At 39.9% G+C, this 14,100-nt stretch overlaps 1 protein-coding gene across 1 annotated transcript in view; it reads right to left on the bottom strand.

Annotated features, from left to right (window-relative positions):
- Positions 1 to 903: 903 nt before the first annotated feature.
- LPAR1 (lysophosphatidic acid receptor 1) overlaps positions 904 to 14,100 on the bottom strand; it is a gene marked incomplete at its 3' end in the record, with an annotated part of 83,026 nt that continues 69,829 nt past the window's right edge. The window contains exon 3 of the mRNA XM_082842807.1: positions 904 to 1,205. Within this exon, the coding sequence (XP_082698933.1) occupies positions 904 to 1,205 (302 nt within the window). The remainder of the gene's footprint in view (positions 1,206 to 14,100) is intronic.

Genomic DNA, 14,100 nt, shown 5'->3' with positions numbered 1-14,100 from the left:
GACTATGTATTATAATACAGAAAAACACAGGTCATTAAAAAATTCCTCTGATGAACTAATAATTAGAATGTACTTGGATATTATAAATATGTGGGAACAATACCACTGTGCTCATCTCTATAACTTTTATAGAGTACAACATATTCTTCTGATAATAAACTTACATTCCCTGTTTGTTTTATACATGTTACAACACTTTAATAAAAAAGGTAATATTGTGATTAGATCATTGTTTGTTTCATAACCTAAACAAATACTGGCTTTGACATCTAGGTTTTTCTATTTCCTAGAAGATTTAAAATTAATACCCTTTTATCTTTTTAAGTACAGCATACTGCATACATACATTACATGCATGCTTTCTAGAAAAGTAATTCTAATTTACAGTTTTCCTACATAAGGAAAAAAATGGAGTTATGATCGTTTAAAAACAGTCTATAGTCTTATCCATCACAAGCATGCTGATAGGCATAAACATGTTTATTAAATGAAATGTATCCTTTAAAAAGAAAAACAGGGAAGCCTGCATGTAAATGAAGTTGTGGATTCAATTAGTCAGAATGGATTCTGACTTGCACCAAACCACACAAAATCTTTTGAAGACTAGTTAGTGTAGTGTAAATGGACACTCCAGAGTCTGTTTATGAATTCTATTGCAAGGTCTCCACTTTCTACTTTCAAAAGGAACGGGGAGTAGGATGAGGGATGTCCCATAAGCTAATTTTTCAATATACATCAAGTCTTGGTGGGTCTAGGAACAAATACTGCCATGGGTTAGTGTTTAAGCACACGAGTGTGTTTTTCCTCTCTCTCACACCTCACCCTGCCCGTGCCTTTGGGAAGGGGGAGGATGATCATCCCTCAGTAGATGGTGGCCGCGTCTCATCTTAGTTAGTTTCCTTTCTAAACCACGGAGTGGTCGTTGCTGTGAACTCCAGCCAGAATGGTGTGGTTGACGGAGGACGCTGAGCGGTCGGAGCCTTCCGTGGGGCCGCTGGTGTTCTCACTGCGCTGGCAGCAGAGGATCTGCCTGAAGGTGGCGCTCATCTCCTTGTCGCGGTAGGAGTAGATGATGGGGTTCATGGCAGAGTTGAACTCGGCAAGCAGAAGGAAAAACTTCTCATAGGCCAGAACGTCACACTGTGGGCAGCACACGTCAAGAAGTAACAAGACCAGTCCAGGAGTCCAGCAGATGATAAAGGCACCTGCGAGGACGGGGAGCGGGATCGGGAGGTTGAAAAAAAGAGAGAACAGAAAAATAGAATGATGAGGCAAACAGCCATGGGGTGACACGATTTCAGTTCAAGGTAAAAATACTGAGCTTCAAAGCCACAGGATCATCATTTGCAATAAAATGTTCATTTTCTGAAATAATCAGGAAAGGTTTTGATGATAAAATGAGCAATTGAATAAAATCTCATTAATTCAGACCTTACTAAAATTGAGTATTTCTGAGACACTGATGATGATTATTTTGAGCAAAACAGAGTTTGCTAAGCAACTGCGGTATGAAATCGAGACATCCTGCAGTCAGGATACACACTTTGATACTTATAAAAATACAGGTCTTTTTTTGGTTTGTTTTTTGCGGTACGCGGGCCTCTCACTGTTGTGGCCTCTCCCGTTGCGGAGCACAGGCTCTGGACGCGCAGGCTCAGCGGCCATGGCTCACGGGCCCAGCCGCTCCGCGGCATGTGGGATCTTCCCAGACTGGGGCACGAACCCGTGTCCCCCGCATCAGCAGGCAGACTCTCAACCACTGTGCCACCAGGGAAGCCCAAAAATACAGTTTTTAATAGTATAAGACTGTTTTCAGGCAAAAGCACTGTGACAAACACCCTTTAACGTTTAGTTGAGGCACAGTTTCTGGATTCGGTTTGACTGGGCTCAAATCCTTGCTCTGCTATTTAACAAACTGGGCGAAGTTACGCAAATTACTTTCCTTTTTTAGTTGATGTAGAGTTGATTTACAACGTTATGTTAGTTTCAGGTTTACAGCACAGTGATCCGGTTTTGTGTATATGTGTGTGTGTGTGTGTGTGTGTGTGTATGTGTGTAGATACACATATATATGTACTCTTTTTCAGATCCTTTTCCATTATAGGTTATTACGAGATCCTGAACACAGTACCCTATGCTACGCCATAGGTCCTTGTGTTGGCAAATGAGTTTTTTACCTCAGTTTTCTCATCTGAGAAACAGAAATGATTCCATTTGCCTCACTTGGGGTGTGGCAGGAGTAAATGAGTGCCCAGAAAATAATCACCCAGTAAATCTTACCAGAAACAGCAGTAGCAATAATACTGTTATTATCTGCTCAGTGGCACGGGCCTGTTTGGAAATAGCAATTTCCAACAGTAAGATGCACATTTACTTTTACTTTAAGTCAACTATCACTTAAATGGTACTTTTCTATGTGCTTTACAAACATTAACTCACTTAATCTGTACCAAAGCTGTAGGAGATAGAAACTATTATCTCATCACCCAGAGGAAGAAACTGAGAAACAGAAAAGTAAAATAACTTGCTCAACGTCACGGTCCTGGAAAGTGGCAGACCCGAGGCAAATCCCAGAGTTTCTGTTCTGCTCTTAAAGGCTGGCTCCAGAGTCCATGCTCCAGAAAACACTATGTTATATTCCCACTTCTTAAATTAATAAAATTAAATCTTTTAAACCAAAATTTTATGCTCTAGATGTTTCCTATTTAAATTCTCTTGCTTTTCCAACTCTTCTAAATCATGAATATTTTACTATAACTCTAAAGGGATGGAAATGCAAATTACGTTCTTAGTTCCAACTTATTTAGCTCCTGAAACCACTCACTTGGCTCTCAGGGGAAATGGAGGTTGTGAAATAGCATTAAAATCTACCACCGTATTACCCCAGGAATGAGCTGGGGATCCTCGGCTAAGAGAACGTGAACTGGTGGGCACCATCATGTCCCATTACATCTTACTTGATGGGTCCCTTATGTGTAATTAGGCTACACAATGAGCAGACAGGGAGTAGGGATGATCCCAGAAGTGCATTTGAAGCTTTTGATTTAAATGGCACTGGCCTAGGTGAAGGCGGGCTTGGATTGGGGTCGTGAATTGGACTAGCCTCAAGGCATGAGTTTCACAAAATGTAAACAAACGAGATTTAGTCTCCAAACAGCCCAGTTTTGAATGTGAGCTTTCTTTTTTTGAAACTTTTCAGCGGGGAAATGAAAATAAAGCAAGGAGCAGAGTATCCCCATAAAGCTCTTTGTTCTAAACACAAATGTGTATTGGTTTTAAACTGCTGTTCGCTTTGAAGACTGGCCAAGGTGCTTCATTTTCTAATAAATACAATACCTTAGACTTTGCTTAGGGAGAAAAAAAAAATATTTCAAAAATCAGGAGATAATAGCCAAGGAGCTATTTGAACTTCAAGTAAAAATGTTAATAAAGCATTCATTCCAAGTCCTTGAATTTCCTTGCTTGAAAATCACTCAGAAAGCTAAACATAAAGGAAAATCAAAGGAATGCCTCTTGAGTTTCAGAAATAATGCATTATTCATTGAGAAGCTGGGAAGGGAATTATTCTCAGGATGGAAAATGCTTGGATGGAAAATACATGGTCCCATTATTCCATTTACTTGGAAACTAAAAACATGCAGGCCCTTCATGAATGGGACAGCATTCTTTCAAGTCTCCTTTCCCCTTTCTTTTATCAAAGCCCTAGTTGAGCTCAAATTCAGAGCTTGATTAGATACCAGCAACGTGTATCTCAATAGATTTATTTTAAATAACACGATCTTTTTCTCCTTCCAGGCAGCAGAAGGGAAGACCCTTATTCTCATGGATTTGCTCAAGCTGTCTGACTTTCTTCAAAAGTGGCAGAATTCAAATACAGTCATTTGTTGTTTATAACTTCTTCTAATTTTTAAATTCAAAAAGAGCAAGATTTTTGCGATAAAACCCATGATGGTCTCAGGAACTAGCCCAATGGGCCTTATCAACCCTGCCAGGAGCCTAGATTAGAGACAGGAAGTGGGGACACCATAGCCTGACCAGGAGCTAATACACATGGGTGCTTCACTGAGGAACTCCCCTCCCTTCTTCTTCATTAAAAGGAACTGTTTTCAGTAGTACTATAATTAGGCCCAACCACACCGTCCCAACACTCTGTGTTTGGATCTTCGAGACCTGATTGAGTAATTTAAGAGACTCATAGTACAGGCCTCAAAAATCAACATCTAAAATCAATCATACAGAGCTTTTCCTTCTCCCTTCCCCTCTCTTTCACAGAGGTGCCGAGGATCAAACTGACCAAAAGCTGAAGGTGGACTACCTCAGTGGAAAATGGGCCCTGGAAAATTCCAAGGTGATTAGGCTTCTAAACAATCGTGATTGAACATTATGAGATCAACTTTGCTCAAATCACGGATTTACCACCAAGTTTCTAAAAACAAAAACTACAACCAAGCCCCTTTAGTAAAAAGGAGCCAACCATAATCCAGTTGGGTCATAGAACTTGAGATGTGCATTGGGGACCCTTGATCTGTAACCTGTGGACAGATTACCAACACATAATCTGTAGAGACTCAAGTGCACACCTATAAGGCAGGTTGATAAGAATGAAAAGAACCTCCATCTCCACATCTGTAAAGTGGAGAAATAATAGCTCTCTGCCTACTCCATAGGGTGTGGCGAGGATCAAATTGAGATAGATATGACACATAAAAGCCCTCTACACACTGCACGTCTACCTGACTACAGTACCTATTGCCATCATGGGAAGCATAATGTGTGTAGGCTGGTGTAGCACAGTTCCAGGGCAGATTTCTTCCAGGGCAAAATGTGGAAGCATGTTTTGGACCATGAAGACCTGGCATTTCAAAAAGTTCTGAGATGACACCATCCTAATGATAAGAGATTCCTAGGACTTGTGACAAGAATAACAAGAAGGAAAAGAGAGGAACACAGAAGCATGGAAGCCCGAAATCATTTTGGAGTTTCTCATGGGTCAGCTCAGTACCTACCAAGATGATGAATAAGATAATGTGGTACTCAGTAGGGACAGTCCTTTAGGTAGTTTGTATATTTCTGGAACATTTCTGATGGACGAATCCCCACAGATCAAGGCATAAAACCAAGGATGGTATGCAATAGCATGAAAGAAAGAGGAAGCACAACTAGTTTGTGGTTGCTTATGGTAAAGTCAGAAGCAGAAGTAGCAGAAGATAAGATGTTCAAGACCGTGAAGACCTTGTACATAGCCTGGCAAAGATATTTGAAATTTTTCCAGTCTAGCATTTATTCTCAGCCCCAGCCACATACTACAATGGCCTGCAGAACATATAAGAAATAATGATCTTCATCTATCCTTCCTCCCATGAGATTTTAATTTCATTGGCTTCATTGGCCGGAGTCTCATTTAATATACAACACTGTAAGAGAAGGGAAGAAGAAAATGATGTGGATAAAAATAAAGGCAAAACCATCAGATATTTCCAAATTCCAGAAGTGAAAGAAGAGCCTGAACACAAGCAGTGGCAATGGGAGAAGAGAGGTGTGAAAGGACTGGAAAAGTATTTAGAAGATGGACTGCATGGAATGGATGAGAAAGATATGAGTCTAGAAGGATTCCCAGATGTTCCATTTGGGTGACAGAAGGATGGTGCTACCTTCCACTGAAGGAAGAAATACAGGAGAAAGTGTCAGTTGGTGTTTTCTCAGGGTAGGTGAGGAGAACACAGATGGTGCCCTCTAGGTTTTATTTATCTTCAGCTTGAGGTACCTGCATGACTTCAGATGGAGAGGCCTTAAAGACACCCTGATGGGCTCATGGCAATTTGAGTCCTTTAAGACTGTTTCTCAGTGGGCTGAACAAGAGTGGTTACATTTGGCATGATCTGCCAATATTGCAAGTAACATGGGGAGGAGAATAATCAAAATATATCTGTCGTTTGGAATAAATAGCAGAAGTCGCTCTTCCTCGAGCGAGCTTCAGTCCTTTCTTCTACATCTGTCAAACCAGTCTGTGAGGGCCCCGGTGTCCACGAAGATGGAAGGAGAGATGCTGGAATGTGGACGCAAAAAGCAGTGAGGAAGGAGGCTGTTTTGGAAGAAGGGGTCACAGCTGCAGAGCAAGATCAGATTACCACACCTTCCCTGAAATCTACACACCCCCATCAGCTGAATAATGCTTACCATCTGGTCTCACAATTAGAGGCTTTTTTCTAGAGGGACTTTTTCCTAACCAGTTGAACTTTGCTTATATTTGGAACATAAGAACCAAAGTTAAAAAGAAAAAAATGTCTGACAGAGAAGACCTCAAGGGAGGGAGTCCAAGGTTTTTGATGAAAAAAACAGAAAGCACTTCCAGCCTGGTTGGCAAATTTGTGTTTTGACAAAAAAATCAGACATCTCACAGATCTAAAACGAGTCAAGGTAAATCCACGCTACACCGCTGCTGTGTCCGAGTTAACCTCTCCTTGGCCTCGCTCTTCTTGCTTCTCAAATGAGGATCTCAGTCCTCCCTACGAAATCCATGCGTGTTAAACCATGTTAAGATGGGTCCCCGCCTCTCCTCTGCCCCCCCTAAACATGTTTTCGGATTTCCACCCAGCTCTGTCTTGGAGTGAACTAACTAGAATAAGACTGGCTCACCAGAGCATTATTACCCACTAATATCTAAAAAACAATGCTACTCTAAATGCCTAACAAAGGTTTTTCTTATAAGCCCTTATCATTTTTAAGTAACAGATATATTTTAAACTTAAAATAATATATAATTTATATATATGCATACATACATATATACACATACATATACTATATAAATGTCTATATAACAAATATGTATGTGTGTTACATACCCATACACATTCAAAACAGTCACTGCGTCTTAGTGTCTTAAAAAAGACAACAACAAAAAAAGACAATGAGATTTATTTTCTTTCACACGAGACCCAATGAAAAAGGGATAATGTCACTTGCATATTCTTCACATAGGAGATAATTCACCATTCTCAGAACAATTAAGTCTGTTTTGCCTCCTAAACATAGTGATTACAAAATTTCTCAAACACAGATTTCCCTCCCTTATTTTAAAAATGATCAATCTTAAATCTCACAGAAAATCAGTGTTGTCAGCCACAGTTCAACACCGTCTAACTGAGAAAATGATACTAAACTTATTGCATGACTGTGGTCTAGCTGTTACCAAAGTGATTTGAATAATACTTATCCCTTAAAGGATAAATGAAACTCCCCCTGCCCAGAATCTTTCCTTAGAAAAAGTTCAACATAAACAGGGAATTTGTAATTGGTTTTACAACATATTTAATTTTTCAGCTATGAATTAGGATTCTCCCCAAATGGTACAAGTCTAAACGACCACTGAAATCTGGCTGAAAATACGCACAGAAGATAGCTGATGACAGAATCCTGTGGATTTTATTCTTCGCAGTTCATGAACTACTGGATGTAGTAGTTCATGGATCGACAAGATATGTGTTACCCAGAAGACAAAATTCGAGGACGAAAAAACATAATGGGAATTTAATTTATAATTCATTATTTTACTAACAAAATGAGGGGAAAAATTAAAATTTAATCCAAAAGCATATTCAGAAATATTCTTGTAATCTAAAAATGTTTATTTAAAAATTATGTATGTGTTTATGTGTATATATATATACATATAAATGGTTTTATATATATATAAATGGTTATATATATATATATATATATATATATATATATATATATATACACACACACACTTAATGGCTGAAAGACACAGAAAGAAGAAGAGCAGAAACTGTAAATATGATAGTGCATTTGGAGACTGGCTATGTCTCTTACAGTTGCTAAATGCTCTGAATTGATGCTTATGAAGTACAGACTCCTGGCAGAGTAGGAGGGAGGCACAGTCTGTTCTACAGTGAGATAGCTGTGTGCCTAAGATATCTCTTGTTATCAGAAACTTGTATTAAAAAGTTCTTTTTAAGTGATAAAAATGATTATTCAATTGGGAAGTGGGCATTTAGGCTAAAGACTTCCAAATTCAAATCATAAACATATTTTTGTACATGAGTTTCAATCAGTTTAACTACACGTTCAGAGGGAAATATCGGTTGCTCAAAACTAAGACAAAATATCACAAAGCAAGTTCTAACACATAAATCCTGAATAAAAATCAATCAGTTCTAAAGCCATCAAAATAAACTGCATCAAGATCACTTCTCAGAATTTATCCTACAGATATATTTACACATAATAAAATTATGTATGTGCCAGGAATTCTTTGCAGCACTGTTTATTTTTAAAAATTGGAAATAATCTAGGCAACCACAAGTAGAGAAGTAAAATAAATTAAGTTGATTCATAAAGTGGGATTCTATTCAACTTTCTAAAGTTCTCAAGAAATTCTATCCTTACCAAATGATCTCCAAGATACACTGCTAAATAAGAAGAACAAGGTGTTAAAACATACACATAAAATGGTATCAATTATGCTTTAACAACAGAGACAAAAAAAGTGTGTGCACACGCAAACACAGATACCCTATAATAAGCTTCAGTTGAGGCTAACAGTCAATTAATTTAAAAAATGTTTAGAACACAAAATTATAAAAATGATACCTTCAATATTTTATTTGAATTTAAAATACCGATTTGTATTCATTTGCCAATCCTTTAACCTAGAACCAAGGCTTTATATTTGAATATGGGTCTGTTAACTGGAGTTCTGCATCACCTTCCAAGCAAAGCCACACCAATAAAGCATCACATACTAACTCCCTCCAAATTGGCTTCTTCAAAGTGGAGTCAGAACTTAAAATTCTTGCAAAGCAATTTGAGTACAAAAACCTTGCTGATTTTTTATGGTTTTCCCCACACTTCCAGTTGTTCTCCCCAGCAAACTTAAAGCAGTTTCTTTTTGCAACTTGTCTTCATTGAATATTAACAAAGCCTTCCCCTTAGCTTTCCCAGAAACGTTTTCTCATTGCCCTCATTTTTATTAGATAACGTGATACTTACCTAGTTACATTATTGTTAGAATAACCTGGCACTTTAGGAGCAAAAACAATTGATTCTTGGTAACTGTCAGAGCTGAATGACTTGGTCTTAAGGCTATAGTCAACTAACCCTTTTTTAAAAATTCATCTAAATATATGAGTGTATACTATATGTCAGGTACTATTCTAGGTACTGGGGATGCCACAGTGAACCAAACAGAAAAAACTATCTCCCCTCATGGAGCTTAGGTTCTAGGGACCTTTACTAACAAAATAAATCAGTAAAATATCTTTCAGAGGAGGACAGTATTTGGAGACTATGGGAGAGCAAGTGAGGAAGAAGCAGGGCAGCTAGAGGCTCACACAGTGATCCAGACAAGAGCTAAGGGTGGTTCTGAACATGAGAAGCTTGATGGTAAAGCTGATATGATTCGCTGATAGACTGAGTGCTAGGAAGAGGGAGAGGAGGGGAGGAAACCTGTAAGCAACTGAAGGAAAGGATTTAGCGATAAGGAGGTCACTGAGGACAGTTCAGTGGGTCTTGAGAATGTAAGCCTCATTGCAGTAGATTCAAGAGTGAACAGGAGAGAAACTGGACCCTCCAAGTACAGACAAATCTTTTAGCAGTTGTGCTGTGAAAGGAATAAGAGAAAAGTGGCTATGGGCATGAATTACTATGTTTTACAAAGTTTTTGTTAATAATCAAGTTGGTTAAGGGAAAGCTAAGAATAGGTATATACTCTGTATGCGTGTGTGTGTGCATCACATATCCCTCACATATATGTTCATATACGTACAGATTTTTATTTTTTATTTCTTTATTATTTTTTTTTTTTTTTTTTGCGGCACGTGGGCCTCTCACCGCTGTGGCCTCTCCCGCTGTGGAGCACAGGCTCCGGACGCGCAGGCCCAGCAGCCATGGCTCACGGGCCCAGCCGCTCCGCGGCATGCGGGATCCTCCCGGACCGGGGCACGAACCCACGTCCCCTGCATCGGCAGGCGGACCCTCAATCACTGCGCCACCAGGGAAGCCCCACGTACAGATTTTTAGATTGCTATATCAGAAATTGATTATTATCAATTATATCTAAACTGTATACTTTAAATATATGTAGCTTGTTATATGTCAATTATACTTTAATTGATATAAAAAGAGGGGGAGAGGGAGGCGGGGAGAGAGAGAGAAACTGAGATAAGAAAGATTGAATTAGCACCAAATCATCTTTAGTTTGTTTTTCCCATCTGTTGGTAAGAAGCATCTGTCTGGCCCTCTCAGAAGCATGCAGGGAGCTTAGTGGCTCAGACTGTGTGTGTGGGCAGGGAGAGGGGGCGGGGGCATGGTTGTCCAGCAATGTCCATGGCTGGGTGGTTGAGTCTTTCAATCCAAGAATGAAATGCTAGAAAGCTCTTTTGGCTTCAGAACTAAAGCTCATCTGCATTAAATATTATATTCTTATCTTAAAAGTACAGCTAACAGACTGGGGAGGATTTATAATCCTATTAATGACGGCATGAGTAGTAAATCCATGGACACACTGATATACTGTTGACAGAAGAGTCATCTGACAATCTTTTTGGAGGCAATTTGGCAATGTCTAAATTTAAAATGTCCTATCTAACAATTCCACCTGTAGAAATGCATCCCATCCAGAAATACTTGAAGCAGCATATACTATGAATACAGAATGCTTGATGAAGCAATATTTGTACTGGGGGAAAACTGTAAATCTAAACATTCGCTGACATTATATATAAGTGGAGTAGTAAGAAACCATCACACAGACTGACATTGCTCTACTGTACTGACCCACGTCAGAAGATACACAAATTGTATTAAGTCTGTAAGGTTACAATATTCCATTTGTTATAAAACTTCTATAGATATGCATATATACCTTACATGTATTACAAAAAAAGTCTAGAAGAATACACACCAGATTGTTGACAGGAGTTACCACAAGGAGGCAGGGTGGCAGTATGGACTTTAAATTTTAATGTAAATATTTTTGTAATTTTGGGTTTTTTACAAAGAGCATGTTTCTCTTTAATAATTAAGGAAACAGTTGTCAATATTCAGGCATTATTCCCACAGGCACTCAAGAAGCTAGTTGGGGGCTTCCCTAGTGGCGCAGTGGTTGAGAGTCCGCCTGCCGATGCAGGGGACACGGGTTTGTGCCCTGGTCCGGGAGGATCCCACACGCCACGGAGCAGCTGGGCCCGTGAGCCATGGCCGCTGAACCTGCATTTCCGGAGCCCGTGCTCTGCAACGGGAGAGGCCGCAACAGTGAGAGGCCCGCATACCACAAAAAAAAAAAAAAAAAAAAAAAAAGAAGCTACTTGGTGAGGAAGAGGATGGATTAAGGCTCCCACAACAGGAGGATTTTAAGGGTCAGTATTCATATGTTATAGGAGAAAAGAGACAGGCCTGAGGTCACATACTGTTTCTTTCCCTTACTAGTTGTGTGACAATGGACAAGTTATTCAATGTCACTGAGCCTCAGTTTCCTTATCTATCAAGTGGGGATACTATGTACTTTCAACACTGCTGCGAGGACAGAATGAGACACCCTGCAGGTAGAATATAAAGCATGAGGCCACCTAGTAGGCTCCCTCCATTTTTTCCCCTTTTGTTCTCCTTCAGGGAAAACTCAAGGAATAAATCTATAAGAAATATGGATATCCGGGGCAAACCGGTATTGGTTCTCCCAGCCTAGAGAGAGCAAACTGCGGGGCTGTGTTCTCTGGTACACTGCCACCTCAGCCACAAAGGGACCCTCAGCCTGCTTTCCTTCAGTTCAAGAGCCTTCTGAAAGTCCCCACAAGCATTTCTTGATGAGCTCTCAAATTCCAGGTCATCCCCTTTCTTCTTTTAGTTGGAAATAAAAGGAGTATTTTCTTTTCATTTCTTACTTTTAGAGCCTACCTCATATGAAAAAGGATTTGAGGTAAGAGACAAATTAATACAAAGTTTAAGTGATCCTTGATTTTCCTATGCTTCAGGCAGAGGGGAACAATTTCTAAAGAGTAATGGGCCCCCTTAGCCTGTTCTGCTGCTCTCGAGTTCTGGAAACAATGAAATCCTTCTGGCTTCGGAGAGCCTGGGAACACAGGAATCGGAGACGCTGTACTCCGAGCCTGTTCAGAGCTGGCCAGCCAGTGGGGGGGTCTCTGGGCAGCTTGCTCCAAGTTTCTCTGGGGTGGATGCTGCTGCCTGGCCACGCGACAGCGTGGGCCCCTCCATGAGGAGAGGCAGGACTGAGTCCCCCGGTCAAGGCCCAAGGCGGAGGCCAGATCTTCCTCCTAACTGTGAAGCTGGGTGAGGCTGTCTTGTTTTTAACGACAGGGTCTGAGCCAGCTGAGATGTTCGAAAAAAACAGGCAGGGAAGGAACTTCTTCAGGGAGCGGACGCGGCCCTTACATTTCTGTTGCCCATAGGTTATGGCTGAGGAGGGGATGGTGGGGACGGATCAGACCATGAAAGCACTGAGGGTGGGTGGTCAGCATTCGATGCCCTCCGGCCACCTCAGTAGGATTGGACCCCACCCTCCTGAAACAGCTGGGCTGCTGGGAAAGGGCCAGTGCTGAGAGAATTCCACCACACTCTAGTTTTGGCAAAAGGGGAAAAGAAAACAGATAAAACAAAAAATTTTCCTAAGAACAAATGAAGTCGAGAGGGGTTGCATGTTTGCTTTTGTAAGGAAAGGGAAGGGACGCTTTGGACCACCCCAGACATTTCTCTTGCTTTTCTCGTTACATTCACCCACCTACTTCATATACATTTCTTAATAAAAGACCTTAATCAGTTCGGGCTTACAGAGAGAAAAATCCTGTTAGGGAAGATATAAGCTGTGGCGATTCATCTGCCTACTTTTTGCTCCAAGCTGTCACTAAAATATCTGCTTCCAGTTTAGACTGGAGAGAGAAATGGACTTCCCTGATTTCATCTAGGGCTATGATGCCGACGTAGACCTTCAAGTCCAATTTGTAGAGTCTTGTTACCTCTTAAGATTTTAAACTCTGCTGATATTTTTCAGTGCTCTAAATTTTCAAAATTACTACTGATGGTTTCCTTTTAATAAACCTTTATTTTTCAGACACCTCCTATTTCTTCCAGTCTTTTGTGGCTTTTGATTTTAACGATGTAAAGTTATAAAGTGCAATTACACTTTTTAAATGCATTTCTACAAGGTATCTTTTATAATGCCCAGTTGAACTCAGGGGCAACCCACATATGAAACATACACAAGACATCTCAAAGTGTGAAATGTAGTTGCTTAGTCTGACTGCTGACAGTTTATTCTGCAGTTTGCACTTAAGTATTTGATTTTTTAAAAATTCCCCATTGTGCTCCAGGGTACAACATGGAAAGTAACCCAACGCTTAAATTGGTAAGAAAAACAAAGCAAAGGATCAGCAAAAATAGGACCATTCCATCTTATTAGATGGAATAGTATAAGATTAGAAAGTTCCAATAAGATGGAACTATTATTATTATAATACAAGTGAGGTTGCTTGATTAAAGACTTCTGAAGAGTGTACTACACATGAACATTTATCAAATAAATAATACATGTAAGCATGGCTTAAAAGTTGGGGCTGAGGGTGAGTAACTTGTATATGGATGTGCAACGTTTTATTCAGGCAGAAATTTTTTCCTGCATCCTGCCTTACCACCCTCCAACCCCCTTAGCATATTCACAAAGCTCCAACAGATCAGAATTGCACACAGATCATACAGGAAGAAACCTTTGTATCAGTGCTATCTCTTGTGTAAGTTATAGACACCTGTGTTCTCCAAACGAGAGTATTCTCATCATACTTTCCTTGATGAGCATAAGACCTATGGTAGAAGAAAAAAAAAAGACAACTAGAAAGACAGGGAGAAAGGCAGGATAGGCAGCAAGAAAAAGAATTGGGTTTTGACTAAAATGAGCTCTTTAAAGTTTTTTTTAACTAAGCAGATACCCACACTACTGTTGTCAATGACCGTCATCTCTACAGCACTGTTGTCGAATTTTCATCATTTGGGGATTATTTCATAGAAGTTACATAAAGTTCACAATCATAGAAATTTTAGAGGAAGGAAGAAAATGTTTAATAGAAAAAT

Source organism: Leucopleurus acutus, assembly GCF_964270905.1.
Source record: "Leucopleurus acutus genome assembly, chromosome: 7".
In the NCBI taxonomy this organism is placed as follows: Eukaryota; Metazoa; Chordata; class Mammalia; order Artiodactyla; family Delphinidae; genus Leucopleurus; species Leucopleurus acutus.
This window is presented reverse-complemented; position numbering and strand designations above follow the sequence as displayed.